The sequence below is a fragment of the Haliotis rufescens genome, unplaced genomic scaffold (genome assembly GCF_023055435.1).
Source record: "Haliotis rufescens isolate VD_foot unplaced genomic scaffold, xgHalRufe1.0.p SCAF_1, whole genome shotgun sequence".
Classification (NCBI taxonomy): Eukaryota; Metazoa; Mollusca; class Gastropoda; order Lepetellida; family Haliotidae; genus Haliotis; species Haliotis rufescens.
Genome location: NW_025963779.1, coordinates 90,727,677 through 90,745,534, shown reverse-complemented (window position 1 = coordinate 90,745,534; position 17,858 = coordinate 90,727,677). Strand labels below are relative to the sequence as shown.

Sequence of the window (17,858 nt, the reverse complement as noted above, 5' to 3'; positions counted from 1 at the left end):
AAATATTCAAAACCCAATTACTTTCACATAACGTATACAGAAACGCATGCATTCAATGAAAAACCAAAATGTGTAAAAACAGCACACGTAAATACCCAATGACGCTTTTTCAGCATGTGTACAACGGAGCAAATTTCCAACACATAATTACAAGCTAATTTACTTTCCGAGTCAGGCCTATATATATAGAACCGTTATATATGTCTAAAACATTATTTCATTTTTTTTTAATCTTAAAATGTTCTCTCATTGTAGTAAAAACCCAATAGAATGATGAATACATGAGTGAAAAAATATTGGTTACCCAATGAAAAATGTAATAACCCAATTAAAATAGAACCCTTCGAGTAAAAACTCAATTGCTTAAAATGTTATCTGGAGCTGTAAGAAACAAACATGCAAAGTTAAGCTACCACAGCCAAATATACCTTTTGAGAGAAAGTAAGAGCATGATGAAAGCAAGGTCAAAAGTTTGTACACACATACAAAAAAAAAGGAACATATGTTTGAAACTGAGCGATTTCCAAATTTTATTACATTCTTAACGAAAAAGGTAGAGTATAAGTAATGGTCACATATAGAATTCGTCAGCCATGAAACATGCCAACATTGACTCGCTACTATGAAGACAATGAATAGATAACTGAATATTATTACACAGGAAACATACTTTAATTACCAATTATTTAATCCTAGGAATACGTTTTTGAAATTGCTAATTTCCATGTTAGAAATTGTACCTAATTTTTTCATGAATATGAAATCACAAAAACGTAAGGTCTGTTGCATGATCATAATTTTGCAGGTCAGTAAAAATTATGTTAAGCCTTACGTTAAAGTCATAGGTATAGGCAGGTTTGTTTGTCTGTTGTTTAACGCCTCGTTCAGCAATATTCCAGCAATATGACAGCAGTCTCTCATTTCCTTCATAACCTTGTTCATTTGCAGTCTGTAAATAATCGAGTCAGGACCAGACAATCCAGTGATTGACATGTGCATCGATCCACGCAATTGGGATATGATGACGTGCATCAACCAAGTCAGATAGCCTGACCACCCGATCCCGTTAGTCACCTCTAACGACAAGCGTAGTCGCCTTTAGCGGAAAGCATGGGTTGCTGATGACCTATTCTACCTCGGATGTTCACAGGGAATGTTTGTTAAACTTGACAGTATATGCAGTGAATGTTTTGGTCTTAGTACAGGTGCTTACAAACATAACTTGGTAAAGAAGCTGGTCAGGGGGCATAGACTAAAACTGACCTGCATTGTCTGTACTGAAATACTCTCACATATTGACCCCTTGGCACTTAAGGTCCTCACACAGCTTCTGTGGAGCAGACATTTCGGGCTTTCCACCCACATGTTATTGACAAATAGTCATACTTTCTATGGAGAGTGGCCAATCTTTTAGATGACAGACAACCAACACAAGGCACTAGGGTAAATCATGGCCTTATTCATCCAAACAATGGGAAATGTTATAACTAGTTTTGCGACCCTGAAACAACATGAAGTTCCTGCGACAAACTCCTGTGCCAACTGCACAACCTTGCTATTAGGTGTGTGGCTATTCCAAAATAGCAGCTGTTCATTATTTTCAGTTTACAGGAATATGAAACCAGGACATTTTCTATTTTCTACACAACATGAAACTACAGATCTCATTATATCTGCATTAATGCATTTAAAGCATTTTCACATAATGAGAAAGTCCTTGTATTTACAATGTTCCCCCAATCAATGCTTTCTGACTGAACACCCTCCACCCCAATCTAGGCTACTTACCTGAACACCCCCACGAACATCATTCAGTCTGATTAAAAACTTTCACTTTCAGTGTAGAAATGTAATTTTCTTCCAGGGAGTCGGGGAGGTTGGAAAAATTTCACCTATCCTGACAGAAATATTACCAGCCGCAGGATAGAAGGCAGAAGGAATGGGTATAGGATGTTGAAAGTGCATCGCAATATTTTACAATGTACAAGGGTGTACTGTGATACTTATCACAATATATTGTATAATTCAAAATTTTGAGGACAGAAGCAATTTGAAACATCAATGCAGGAATTGAAGTTCATAAATGGAACAAAACAAGATGCTGGAATAGCATGTTTACCCATTCAATAGATACCAAGGATGCACGCTCCGGGACAGTGATGACTTGGTGTTACACCACTGCCACAGAAGAACTCCAGAATGCAAACTTGCATTTCGGAATTACGGAAACATTTTGAAGGTTCATGTATTTAGCAAGTGTATAACATTAAACACATGATAAAAATTGCTGTCTGAAAGCACCCGATATACCAAGCATTAAAACATGATATTGTGACACTTATCGTAGAAAGAATGAACCTCAATTTCCCGATATACCAGTAATACCGCGCACCCTTAGAAGGCAGGCAGCTATTTCGGACACCGATCCTACCTTGACTCCCCCATGCTGCATGACCCGAGCGTATTCCTGATCTATCCGCTTGTAGGATTCCTCTGTGCGTGGCGTCAATGTGTAGTCCTCGTCCTCGCCGTCCATGGAGTCGTTGCCTCTGTGCTCTTTCTTACTGAGCAGCTGGAACACACACACTTTCAGTTTAAGAACATTTGCAACTTCAGTTGGACCCCCAAAGAAACAAAGACGATACTTGTGTTTCTGGCAACACAAATGGTCCATTATTTCACTTTCAACCCTTAATTCTCATCATGAATGTGACCTGTTAAAAAACATCATAAAAGCTATTATTCAAAACAAAACAAGAAAAAAATCACTATCTCCCGACATAGGTCACATTAGAAATTTGTTCGTTCATATAGTATGAAAATATGCTGTAAAAGAGTCCTATAAGCCTCAAAAAGCACTTGGGCCGTCATTAGAAAAATGATTACATGTGAAATTAATACACATAAAAGGACCCTTCTCTGGAAAAATGAACTCAGTCTTGATAAGTATATCTTAGATACACTAACTTCAGTAGTTTCTGAGAAACTTGTCCCCGTTGCAGACACTATGCACCGAGTAAAATTACATGGATCAAGGGCCATAACTCATTCATTCATTCACGGCACCAATTTTCGAAATCAGTCTTGACAAGTATCTCCTAAAAAAGCATGAAAATATTCAGTTTGTCCCCATTTAATGCAGTATTCGAACTCATTTGAGATCATGACCAGTAACATCAGAGTGTAAAATCTGTGTGTAAATGGTCCCCTTCCAGAAGCGAACTGAAGGACGGACTCCGTTCCTATATTCCCCCCCCCCCTTCCCCACACTTCGTGGCAGGGGATACAAGCCTGTTCAATTTTCATTGCAGAAACAGTATTAATATATAGTCAGTGATACTACAACAAAGTCCCTGGACAGCAGCTGAGGTACTCACATCGACGATGTCCTTGTTAGTTTGGCTGACCACGGTGTCGTTATACTCTGTGTACTTGAGCAATACTTTGTCCATGTCGGAGCTGGCATATTGATAGAGCTTGTTGTTGCTAGTGAAGATGATGAGGGCAATTTCACAGTCGCATAGAACACTCAGTTCGTATGCTTTCTTCATCAAACCAAATTTGCGCTTGGTGAACGTCACCTGATAATAAACAGAAGACACCATGAACCACAAATTCCATTTACATAATTACAGAATAAGGGGACCCTTTGATGAAACTACTATCATAGAAAATCATAGACTTCAGTAGGCCCTTGCTTTCTAGCCTTGTCAGTGGGTGAAATCAACATTTATTCAGCCCGATTGAAAATCTCATACATCTTTCAATAGTTTAATCTGCATTGACAAAAATTTAAAATGCTGTACTCCTTATATAAAATTGGCTGTCGTACCTAATAATGTCAGTAAAATAATCCCTGTATTGGGAAGAGGTTAAATAAAACAACAAAGTATGAAAAAAAACATAATAACTGTTTCTCATTTCCAAAACGGGGGGGGGGGGGGGGGGGGGGGCACGGACAGTTTCTAGGTTTGTCAGCACCATACCCGTGCTTGTGTGTTTCAACGAAGTGGTAAACATCTGAGACCTGCATCACTTCGGGCTTTCCTCCCACATTAAGCTGACATGCCATGATATAACTGGAATACTGTTAAAAGAGGCGTTAAACCCAACTCACTCCAAAACAGGAAAACATTGACACTACTTCTCTATCTTAAACTGCGTTAGAAATTGGCAGTAGTCCTGTAGTCCTTGCCAAGCAGGCCAATAGTTAAGATATCCTGAGGACTAGTAGAAATTTGCCATTTTTAAGGGTTTTGCTATATGTTATTATTATAAGGACTAGTGAGCTAAAAATCTTAGTTTCTAACCCTGTTAAAGGCATTTTTTCTTGTTGCTTGTGACAACCTAAGGCTTAGCATTACAATGAGAGTGAAAGTGAGCTCATTTCATTTCCCATTTCCATGAATCGAACAATCTCCCAGCACCACATCCTGCTTCGAGCTACACGTGCAGGATGTCCTGCTGTACAGGACAGAAGGACAATACCTGCCGATTCCTCTCGTCATTAATGCGAGCAATCTGTATCTTCTTTCTCCCCATTTTGTTTCAGGATGGTCTCTCTGAAATTTGAGAAAATACTAAGGATAAGTCCCACATTCAATACCAATCTTATCATGCTTATGAAACTTTATAATGATGTATGTTTCTTAATAGTGGAGTGTTACACATGTTCACACCAGTTTTAGGCATAGTTTAACCATGATCAAGGTGAAATTCTGGTGCAGAATAATAGTACTACTGTATTTGGTGTAATAAGCACCCAGGTGCTAAGAAAATTGACAAAAGGGGTGCTATTAAAATCAAACAGAAAAAGTTTTATTTGTTTTCAGAGACTGAGCCGAAGTGAACAAACTGAGTTCAAACGTGATTAAAAGTAAAGCTTGTTCCATAATAGTTACTCCGCAATTTTCACCCCTTCAACACTTCACTGATGTTTTCTGTACAAAATGAGTAATATACATAAGAAAATATGGACTATCATGCATATTTATGTCTTATAGGGGGGTGCTCATAAATGTTATTGTTATACCTCTATTAAGAATCTTGCATTTCCATTGAATAGTCAATTGACGAGGTCAATATGTGAAAACAAGGACTATCAGGCCCTTCTGCGATCTGACCTGACTGCGCCCTGCGGCCTCTGTCCAGTTTTATGGAGCATGGTGCCGTTGTACAAAACAACCTTAGCGCAACAACTGTCGTCAATCTATGTTAAGGTATGGGAGTTACAATCACCTTAGAGTTAAGATCGCTTTGTACAACGAGGCAGTTAGTACGGAGAACATGGTATCATTCATCGGTATATGGAGAATACATTTCTACTGCTAGCAATGTTCCAACATAACTAGGGACACCAAATTTGGTCTTTGCACAGTGTACCCACTGAAAGATTCCATCTGCTTGATGAGCCAACGCTAGCACCACTCAGCTGCCCCAGCTCACCCACTATTTGGAAATATCAAAATATCAACCGAAAAATAGTCAACGTATTGATAATGATTATCGATAACAATTATTGACACCACATTATTAGCATTTTGACAGCATTACAAAGAACATAATATATTTTAGGTTTAGTCAATACAGTAAATTATGTTCACAACGAACAAGCTCATAACAAACTGACGGAAATACATTTTTTTGTCCTGTCCATTTGCTGTATATATACTTATAACAAAGTATGGTTATAATGAACTAAAATTAGCAGTTCCTTTGAGTTCATTATAACCATAGTTTAATGTAATTGTTATGTTTTTTCATACATGTAAACTGGGACGTATCTTGGATTCAAAACTAAGTGACCTTGACAAGCAAATTGTGAAACAAGTGTAATTTGTTCAAAATTGGGAGTTTATATAGGTATTTTCTTAATTTCTATTGACATTATTAACATTACATCTGATGCAATAATGTAAAACAAAACATGAAAGCATCTTCTTCTTTATTGGCCCTGACTTGGTTACGATTATCAGCCTCTCACCCGGTCTACATAAACCCCTGGTTAGTCCAATCTCCCTGCCTTTCCCCATTACCAGCACTACAAAGACTTTCTATTACTTTCTTTGACACAATATCATAATGTAAGTGTGCAAAGGTTCAGCAAATTTCAATATAGTATTTAGAAATATATATTCTAACTGCAAACTAATGAACGGAACTGCTTTATCAATTAGACAGATCAACTTTCAATAATCGTTTGGATGGTCCAGATTGATCAACTAACTGATTATTCGGTGCACAGCAAGTATCGGGAAACACAAGACTGGGCCCTGTAGACCATGGCACTGCTACTACAGGCTTCAGTGTTAAACTCCCTCACCATTTAGTATCAATAACCCAGAGCCCATCAATAGCCAGCAACACATGTACTGTGATAAACATACAGTGGATTTGCTGGAGATAAATGGGATATATTTATGCTTTTTGCAAATTATAATAGGATATAAGTTTAAACCTTTACAACTGAGAAATATCGTTAGGACATTGTGTAAAACAATCTGTCAATGTCCTAGATTCTGAACCCATCGGAAACCCTGACATTGTATCAAATAACTTCATGACTTAAAAGCCTATGTGTGATTTCAAGAATGGTATTAAAACCCCAGTTGCCAAGGAACATGAACAAAAATTCCAGTCCAATCAAACAAGGCTCCTAATAAGGAAGAGAATTTATGGAACTTCTTTATTATGAGGAACACAACATTTTGGAGTGTATACTTGCTCCTTCGTCAGGTGATGATGAAGGAGCAAGTATAGACTCTGAAACATTGTGTTCCTCACAATAAAGAAGTTGACATCCATAAATTCTCTTCCTTATGGGTGACACTTCTAAATGCTTTCAAAGCCTTGAAGCTGTCTAATGATGAGGGAATACTGGGAATGACAACATTCAACCTGGCAACAGTTGGCCAAGGTGTGCTACACGTGAATGTTCAGATGGGCATATCAAACAGACATAGAGGGCTGGCCATTACACAATACCACAACTCAGTTTCAGAAACAAAGAATGAACAACAAATTTAGGGGTCCCCAATTTAACATCCCTCCAGAAAGCCTCAAGGCCAACTTCACATCTAATGCTAGAAAATGGTTTGATCAGGATATAATCATATTCAGCTCTCCAATTACCTGAACTCTTCTAGCACATATAATCTTTTCCGATAGTAAATGCAGGTATGACACAATCATCACAGGGGTGTATTTATAGGCATGATAAGTGTATCACATAACACAGGTACTGCAGGACTAGGTCTCCAGGCCAACATACACAGAACCAACAGGCAAGATAACACTATTAACAAGATTAAGGAAATTGACAACCACATGCAATAGTATTTCTTTGTTATCAAATAAAATATCCCTCATTGGAGCAGATTATTTTTGTCTGACCTACATGAGGCAACACAAGAAACCAGCATTTGGGATGAAACTTCTGACCAGCCTATCCCTTGAAATGATGAAGCAGGAAGCTGTTATCCATAAAACTTCCTGATGTTGAAAACTCACTTTATACGTCCAGAAACAAAGAATTACCTGATAAGATGACAGATCTATATAAAGATTTCTATGTCACTCAAGTCCAAACCAGGAAGAAGCATTGTGGGGGAAAAATCTGACTCAAAAATAGATATATCTAAACTAGATAACCCAAACACTGTGAAAACATCACTAGAGTCTTCAAAGTCCCACAAGGACCAGCTTCACAGAGGAAAGGACATCCCTGGATATGTAAACACAGTCCATGAACACATTGAAACACTGACCTTCATTCAACAACTTCTCCCGACAGTGAAAGAAAATGTCTGCCAAGCTTGTGTCATGATAGAGGGGAATCCCCTGCTAAAAATAGCAATGACATCAGTGCATTGAGCCAGCTTGTCCGATCATGACACAGCCACATGCAGACATTTTGTCTGTGCAGTGGACACATCATTGGGCCACAATGTCACTTGGCAAACAATGGTTAAGTGATTATTGCTCTGACACCAGCCATTCTGTCTCCCAGCACTAAAGTGATGTGGGGATTTTATTCCAAATCACTGAACAATTCTTTAACTGAGTTTAACACTCACAAGCTTCAGTGGTATCTTCGGTTGAACTTAAACCAACACCTACTCCCAGCACTTTCCATTGAAAGGAAACTTATTAATTCCTTCACTGAACTGTGCATGGAGCTTCAGAACAACAGTCTATAGGCTTCCGACAAATTGTTCATAAATGTTTAAAATACTTTTCATTCAAAACATCATTAATGCAGAAAAATGTCCTTTCAATTATTTACAAACTTATTAAGATGTGATAAGGTTATTTGTCTCCTACCACAAACATAATCGAATCATTCAGTACATAGCACAATCCTGAGAATCTGTCAATAAAATATTTGCCAGCATATTGTCTTCACTAGTTCATGCAGCACATATATAATGTACAATAAACCTTGAGGCTAATGCAGTTATTGCATAGAAATAATGTATCGAGGAACAGCTGCATCTCTTGCATGTCCCTAATGCATCTTGTACACCAGTTGTTGATTTAACTCCGAACTCGGCAATATTCCAGCTGTATGGCGGCAGTCTGTAAATTTCATTATAATTAAGTCTGCACCAGACAATCCAAAGATTGACATGAGCATCAATCTACTCAATTGGGATACAATGACATGCACCAACCAAGTCAGCGAGCCTGACCACCCAATCCCGTTAGTAACCTCTTACAACAAGCCTAGTCTCCCTTTGCAGCAAGCATGGGTTGCTGGAGACCTATTCTATCCTAGATGTTCATAGGTACACACAAGAATTGACAACACAATCAATGTGAAATGGGTATGTGTAGGGCTGCAACAATTACACTATGAGGCGAATATGATTCGTATCAAGAATATAGGGTAAAGAATATGAATATTAATTCAGGAATACAATAACCATTCAGCAGCTGATGTTTTATTTGTTATATTCAGTGAAGCAAAAACAACATAAATTATTGGACATGGTTTGTTAATTATTAATATATTATTCATTTATATACTGTACTTATCCAGGTACTAGTATCTGCTCAAATGCGACAATGACCACTGACCACAATATTGTCAAATTAAACAGTATAAGAGTGTTGTCTTTTGAAGAAATCTATGCATATAATGTGTTCTTATGGGTATTTTTATGTAAATGCACATGCCATAAGGAATGTAATTTTATATCTTGATATTGATGTATCAGTAATAATTTTGTTGATACTGTATCAATACATATAAATACCAAATTAATACTTCACAGCCACAGAAAAGTTTACAAGACTACGATGGTTAAGATGGACAATGACACGACAGAGAATATAATTTGAAACCTATTATGGATCAGCCAAGGTCATATTTAGCATTAAGCTAAACAGATCGTAACAAATATCCAAGGACGTATAATCAAGACAATGAAAGTCAAATAACAAAGATTCAAATTGTAATCATAACGTCGGTTTCTTCCTTGTTTCACTCTGCATTATCCTGAAGTGAAGCCCTGTTTGTCCACACGCCGTTAAACCAGAAACCCTCCTTACAACATGTTTATCACAGGAATCGATAAACAGTTGAAATGGTTGAACTGATATTACAAAAGTGTCATGACCCATTTATCCTTAAATTTGTAATCCAGACAATTTCCAAGGAAACTGTGGTTGCACTGCATATGACAGCAGGCTGTAAATAATGTGGTCTGTAACAGACAATCCAGTGATTGATACCATGAGCAACAATCCATACCTATCACCGGTCTAAAAAACAACATCGGTCAGACGTATTGTCATCGATTGCTTTGCTTCATTTGGGTAGTTGTGCCAAACTTTGTTATCTCAGCACTTCCAATAGGCACAACAACAGACATTATCCAACTGTGCTGTGTGCAACTCATGAACTGTCAATGTTTGGAGGGGGAAAAAGGTCCTCTATTTAAAGTGATGTGGATGTGACAGCTCGACATGAAACAGGCATACCTTGAGTCGTCTTATCATGCCGGACCTCATGATATTATATGATAGAAAAACAGGAATATAACAAGGATTCCAAATTATATGCACTTGTCTGGCAAATTGGGAAAGGAATTTTGTTTAAATTTTGTATCTTTTAAAACTTCTTAAATTCAGAAGTTTTTGCAACAAGGTACATATTAACTAATTTAATCATCTTAAAAAAAACATAACATAGTAAATATGACCACATAATATTTTATGTGAAGTTTACACAATATCTGGCTTTTCCATTAGACGAGAGGCTGGTCACATGACTGCAAAATTGATATTATTAAGCGTATTAACGACGCATCTTAATGTACATGTGTTTGTACACGACTGTATTCTTGAAGCTGTATTCTTTCAAATTCCTGGGGATATGCTTGGGAATTACCTTGCATGAATAAATACAGAGAGTCGTTTTTAGCCATACTCCAGCTATATTATGGCAGGGGACACCAGAAAGAGGCTTTACAAATTTACCCATGTGGGAAAGCGACCAGGGACAGAGGCATGACTAGGCTACCCAGCAGCCCTGAATATACACTGAAGCGTTGTTTCTGATCATTTAGACACATTAATCTTTAATTCAGCGCTTTTGCATTCAATTCATAGAATTAGAGTATTTAATTGCATGCATGTGGTCAAACATCCTCATTGTCAACAATTCCGTGCATCATGGAATGTACTCACATAGGGAACTGTCTTTATCAGCTGATGAATGTCAACAAATACAACTTCAAACCCTAAATGATGTCACACAAAGTGAAAATTAATTCTCAAATGAACATGAATTGGGAAATATTTAATTTGTGAATTGATACTGATAGACAAAGGGTTCCAATCCCAGTACCATAAAATACTTTAACACCAGTTTTATTAGAGTTGGTATGTCACGATGGGGCTACGACACAATAGTAAAAGTATCCTGTTACTATGGATATGATACTATCGTATACCGATACTTTTATTTCATAAGCTGATTTTTGTTCCTTTTGCAGATGAATAACAACCCTGAATCATTAGTGTTTAAATTTCAAAGGCTGAAGATGGGATATTATATTAGCATATAGGTGAGGGAACACTGTGAATGTTATGCTATAATACCCAACCAGGAAATACTAGAGAATCCGCATTGGTTGTTGAACAATTCATTATTCACGGTTTTACACCAATATAACTTGTTGTATATTGTACTGAAGGGGTAGACACCACTGGTCACCAGTTAGTCCTGAGTATCATTTCAAATTACTGGTCATGTAAAATAACTAGATTTTGGAGAAAACAAGAAGTCCGTCTAGATTTTCTCTAGTTTCGGACTGACGGACTCATGGCTGTGTCTATCCCTGTATTGAGTGTATCATGACAGGGGTTGTAAATCGATGTATTGTATTTTTGGCTTCGTATTGCTGTATCTTTACACCAATAGTTGATATACAATGTATTTTTTCAACATCAAAACAAAGCACAAACCTACTTATTCCTATGGTTTGCCCTTTTTATCAGTTTACAACTGGGAAAATACCATATTCGACGTAATAAGCGCTCTCAAAATTAGAAACAGGGGGCTCTTATTAGAATATTATTTTGGGGAAAAAAAACAGAGTTGAAAGATAAATTTCGCTGAGAGCCTGAAATGTTTATGTACGATATATTTTTCCAGAATTTAATTGCCAATAATAAAGGGTGAATATATCACATGAGTGCGTATTATATGCGAATAGGGGAAGTAAGCGGTGCGTAATATATGCGAAAAGGGTTCGGAAGGGGTGCTAATTGGGATTGTTCAATAGCCAACATATTAGCAAATCTCGACGTGGGCGCTTATTAGAGCGGGGCACTTATTACGTTGAATACGGTAAGTCAATCATAAAGTAAATGATTCTGGTATGCAAGTCACTGCTTTGAACAGAGAGCGATTTGTTACAAAGATCACCACACAACTTTCACAAGTTATTAGAACCAATAAATGCAGCTTCCCTCTTGTAACAATCTTTGTAAAAAATATCTTATTAGTATTCACAGCCAAGTGCCAGCCAGGTGCAACTTTTGTATTGATGCAAAATGATACAAGCTGCATGTATGCAAGGACCATGTTAAATCGTTTGAAAAGGAACTGTTCATACCATCAAGGTATTATTACATGCATTAGTTCCCAATTCCTTGTGAGCATCATTGACTGAACTTCTAAATTTAATATATTAATTTGTAAAAAAAAGTCAAAGGTGTTAGTATGTTGGCAATCAGTTTATTCCATCACTTGTTTATCAACAGGTGACAGACAAGGTTGTCCTAGATTCCCTATCGTATAGTATATACCATTTATCACAGTAACGTTAAGCTTAGTCATTGATACAAACAAAATGCTGAAATAGCATTTTTTATGAACCAATGAAATTACAAAATGTATTTACTGAGAGTTAAGTATTGCACGTCCAATATAAAAACGGGTTCTCACTGACTTGTTGGTACTAATAAACAATGTAATTCCAGACACTGAATGTTTTGTGTCCTAATTATCAAGATACAAATACTAATGGCTTTGATCCTCTGTTCGCCACAAATGTTGCACACGCCACCATCTGCTCACAGCTCAAGAATATGAAAGCGAAACAAGGTACAATGTACCAAACCCTGCTGAATCTGTGAAGAAACTCTACTTGAATATGTACTGTCACGTCTGCTCACAGCTCAAGAATATGAAAGCGAAACAAGGTACAATGTACCAAACCCTGCTGAATCTGTGAAGAAACTCTACTTGAATATGTACTGTCACGTCTGCTCACAGCTCAAGAATATGAAAGCGAAACAAGGTACAATGTACCAAACACTGCTGAATCTGTGAAGAAACTCTACTTGAATATGTACTGTCACGTCTGCTCACAGCTCAAGAATATGAAAGCGAAACAAGGTACAATGCACCAAACCCTGCTGAATCTGTGAAGAAACTCTACTTGAATATGTACTGTCACGTCTGCTCACAGCTCAAGAATATGAAAGCGAAACAAGGTACAATGCACCAAACCCTGCTGAATCTGTGAAGAAACTCTACTTGAATATGTACTGTCACGTCTGCTCACAGCTCAAGAATATGAAAGCGAAACAAGGTACAATGTACCAAACCCTGCTGAATCTGTGAAGAAACTCTACTTGAATATGTACTGTCACGTCTGCTCACAGCTCAAGAATATGAAAGCGAAACAACGTACAATGTACCGAACCCTGCTGAATCTGTGAAGAAACTCTACTTGAATATGTACTGTCACGTCTGCTCACAGCTCAAGAATATGAAAGCGAAACAACGTACAATGTACCAAACCCTGCTGAATCTGTGAAGAAACTCTACTTGAATATGTACTGTCACGTCTGCTCACAGCTCAAGAATATGAAAGCGAAACAAGGTACTACAATGTACCGAACCCTGCTGAATCTGTGAAGAAACTCTACTTGAATATGTACTGTCACGTCTGCTCACAGCTCAAGAATATGAAAGCGAAACCAGGTACTACAATGTACCGAACCCTGCTGAATCTGTGAAGAAACTCTACTTGAATATGTACTGTCATGTCTGCTCACAGCTCAAGAATATGAAAGCGAAACAAGGTACAATGTACCAAACCCTGCTGAATCTGTGAAGAAACTCTACTTGAATATGTACTGTCACGTCTGCTCACAGCTCAAGAATATGAAAGCGAAACAACGTACAATGTACCGAACCCTGCTGAATCTGTGAAGAAACTCTACTTGAATATGTACTGTCACGTCTGCTCACAGCTCAAGAATATGAAAGCGAAACAAGGTACTACAATGTACCGAACCCTGCTGAATCTGTGAAGAAACTCTACTTGAATATGTACTGTCACGTCTGCTCACAGCTCAAGAATATGAAAGCGAAACAACGTACAATGTACCGAACCCTGCTGAATCTGTGAAGAAACTCTACTTGAATATGTACTGTCACGTCTGCTCACAGCTCAAGAATATGAAAGCGAAACAAGGTACTACAATGTACCGAACCCTGCTGAATCTGTGAAGAAACTCTACTTGAATATGTACTGTCACGTCTGCTCACAGCTCAAGAATATGAAAGCGAAACAAGGTACTACAATGTACCGAACCCTGCTGAATCTGTGAAGAAACTCTACTTGAATTTTGTTTACTCTTCTTGTCAATCCATAGATAACAGACTGATTAGACTATGGTTACATTGTTTAATTTTGCTTCACAATCTCATCACAACTTCTCTATCATATTTGTTTGTTGTTAACACCATAAGACCATGTTAGGCATTTTGCAAACCATCACTGAAGACTCATTTGGTATGATCTCAAGCAATAAACATGATCAACTCTGAAAAGAGGATCTGTAAAAAAATTAAGCAAGTAATTAGATTGGCCTAGTTTTCAACATGGAAGCCATTCAGTTAAGTTTGGTTGGCAATTTTCCAATTGTAAATTAGTAGGATGGCACAGGTATCAGCGAGTATATTCATTACAAAGCTTTTACAAAGTTTACAGCATTCCATGTCACATGACAGTTAAACTGACATTCATAAGTATATGAACACACTTTAATATTTATAAGTTTTTACAACATTTTCTTCCAAAAATGATATAATTACTGCCCGACAACTTCCCCATTCCTGGGCAAACCCTGCAAATTCAATAGCTCAAGTAAATTCAGAACCATTGTTAGTAATATCTTAAGACACCTTTAATGAACAACACACTTTGGTGTTCCTAAATTTTTCACAAGATTTTCTTCTAGAAATGATGCAATCACTGCCAGATTACTTCTAAATTAATGGACAAACCCTCCGAATTCCATAGCACAAATAAATTCAGGCCTGTTCTTAGTAATCCCTTACCTAGACATGTTTTGCTTGGAATATATATAAGAAATATTAGAAAAGGAGAAGACAGCAATAATACAGGGTTGGTCCAGATTTGTCCTCATTTTGTTTGCTTGTTGTTTAACGCTGCACACAGCAATATTCCAGCTATGGGACGGTGGTCTATAAATAATCAAGACTGGACCAGACAATCCAGTGATTGACGTCATGAGCAACGATCCATTCATTTGGGACACAATGACATGCATCAACCAAGTAAGTGAACCTGATCACTGATCCTGTTAGTCACCTCTTACGAAGATTTGTCCTTAACAAATTCATCGATGCATCGTCCCACTACCAAGTAAAATCCTGGTGGTCACGTACCAGTAACAATAACACCTAATTGCCACTCGTACAGTAAGAACACTTTGGAAATCTCTCCCATAGCAATCATTGTGTTGGTCATTGTGATGTTTTGTACTTAAAGTCAAAGTATTATAAAACAATGTGTCGAGTAGACATGGCTGATGGCTGAAAGTCTGACACATGTCGCATGACAATTTTGACCCAACAGGAAGAAAAGGGGCCCTATGGGTGCTAGGAGACAATTGTGTTTTGATGTTAAAGACGTTTAAAGTCAACTCACTTCAGAGAAGGGCATGTGATGTCATGTATCACTGTAATAAATATTTGAACTTAAAGCTTGTGAATTGTATTGTTTAGTTCTGAAAATGCTGTAGTTTGAAAATATCATGAAAAGTCAAAATGTGATTTTTCACCCATAAGGTGGGATGTTATCTGAGCACTCACTGGTCTGAGCAGTCGCTGATTACCCACTTGATGGTACTAGGACATTGACTGGTTAAAAATAGTGACTACACTGTAAAGTGGTCAAATGTTTTACAAGTGATGTAATGTACGCAAATCTTTGAAATATTTAGGATGAATGTATGTAAAATGTGACAGGTAGAAGGTTAGAGTCATATTGCACTCATGCAAGAATGCAACAACCTTCATGGTTATAATTCATTACCATATTTCATTATCTTTTGTTTTTATTTTGTGTTTGTTGTTTAACGTCGCAGTCCACAATACTCCAGCTACATGACGGCAGTCTGTACACAATCAAGTCTGGACCATGGATCTACACAATTGGGATGTAATGACATGCATCAGCCAGGTGAGCAAGTCTGACCACCCGATCCCGTTAGTCGCCTCAGACAACAAGCATGGGTTGCTGAAGACTTATTCTCCACCTGGATCTTTCATATACAGGCATTCGTGAATACATCAACTTTAGACAAAGTGAAAGAAGTTAATACAGAAAGAGACAACAATGTTGTACAAATTAAGGTGTGATGAAGCAGTATTGATTGTGCAGATGGCACTTATGTTTACTTATGTGCATTGATCTTGGAATATTACTTTTAATGTCAGATTACAATCTGTGTCCAAAACCTTTTTGGGTCACTAGTTTGAACATGTCACTTTTCATCATTTGGCGAAAACATAAGTAGTCTGTGCCAAAAGCTGTTGAATCTACTAGCCCAAACGTGGCTCTTACCACCACTGTTCAGAAGATTTCAGTGTTATCATATGGACTAGTATTAGCTGAGCTTACTAGACCAAACAGAATGTTACTAGACTTGGTCATCAGACAGTGACTAATAGCTGAAGTTGACTGTTAGTGATGATGAAGTTGATATTCACATTGGATGTTGTCTTTCTGGAATGATCTATTGATGTTTTGATAATGCAGATGCATATCATGATTTTTAGTTTAACCTTAAAACACAAAACATGTCATTTAACTCTATTTGCTGGTGACCCATGAAGATCCGGGCTACAATAGGTCTTCAGCAACCCATGCTTGCCGTAAAAGGTGACTATGCTTGTCGTAACATGCGACTAACAGGATTGGGTAGTCAGGCTCGCTGACTTGGTTGATGCATGTCATCGTATCCCAAATGTCTGGATTGATGCTCACGATGTCAATCACTGAATTATCTGGTCCAGACTCGATTATTTACAGACCGCTGTTATATAGCTGGAATATTGCGGAGTGCAACGTTAAACAACAAACAAACTATTTGCTGGTTTTTATATGGTAGCTACACTACATAAAATGTAATTGTCTGCAAACCTGTATCATTTAGAACCTAACATGTACATCATATCTGTCTTACTTTGCAGATTCACTTCACCTGTTTGGGGTATATTGATTTAGATAGGATTGATTGTCAAGGTGCAGTTGTCACCATCCCATCAATAATCAATGAGACGATAGTCCAAACTTTGGGGAATTAAGGTCATCCAAGAGGATACATCTGTCAATAAAATGTGTAAATAAAATCTACATCAGGAGGCTAGACTTTAAACACATAATATAGATATCAATGATTGGGGAGATATCTCCACGTAACACACTTATATAAGCAGCTTAAAGGGCAAGTGTACACGCAAAAATCACTTTCTTTCTTTTTCTAAACAAAACGCAATTTTAGAATTAATTAGTGTCTGTGTTTGAAAATATACACTCATCTTTTTCACAGTGAAAGTAGGAAGCTCACAATAGTGTGAAAATGAAATGCCGTTGTGAGGCGTTCGATTTGCGAGCTAAACAGGCCTGAGTTACCCCCCTTAGATTATGACGTAATTGGTGCCAATTCAACTGGGTTCCTGTCTATTCTCAGCGCAAAATATATCAAGTACCAGTTTACGGTAAAACAACATGGCCTACGAGTCCAGCTCATCGTCTGATAGTGAAGAATTTTCGTTTGACCAGACAGAAATTGTAAAGCCATACAGTATACCATGTTCAAATCAGTAGGCTGCGCACCTGAGACGCTAGAATCACACACTTGTACATACACCACGTGAAGCCGCTCTAACAAAGCTTGATGACGTCATACTGTTTATCAATTGGCACCAATGACGTCATATTGCAAGGGGCATAAGCCATGGTGTTTTTGTTATGGAAATAGAACACTTGGTAAATGTGAAAAATATAAATCGTTTTAATGAA

At 37.6% G+C, this 17,858-nt stretch overlaps 1 protein-coding gene across 5 annotated transcripts in view; it reads right to left on the bottom strand.

Moving 5' to 3' along the window:
* The window catches only part of LOC124134165 (myocyte-specific enhancer factor 2A-like), a 29,806-nt gene that overhangs the window by 10,993 nt on the left and 955 nt on the right, over nucleotides 1-17,858 (bottom strand). For 2 of the 5 annotated variants that reach the window (XM_048403552.1, XM_046498864.2), the window contains exons 3-5: nucleotides 4,489-4,562; nucleotides 3,378-3,581; nucleotides 2,432-2,572 (exon numbers count right to left, since the gene is read on the bottom strand). In XM_048403552.1, coding sequence (XP_048259509.1) covers nucleotides 2,432-2,572; nucleotides 3,378-3,581; nucleotides 4,489-4,542 — 399 coding nt within the window. In that variant the 5' untranslated portion in view covers nucleotides 4,543-4,562. Of the gene's footprint in view, nucleotides 1-2,431; nucleotides 2,573-3,377; nucleotides 3,582-4,488; nucleotides 4,563-7,131; nucleotides 7,185-7,536; nucleotides 7,560-7,766; nucleotides 7,837-17,858 lie in introns of those variants that run through there. The other 3 variants (XM_046498865.2, XM_048403555.1, XM_048403554.1) reach the window with 3 other exon arrangements.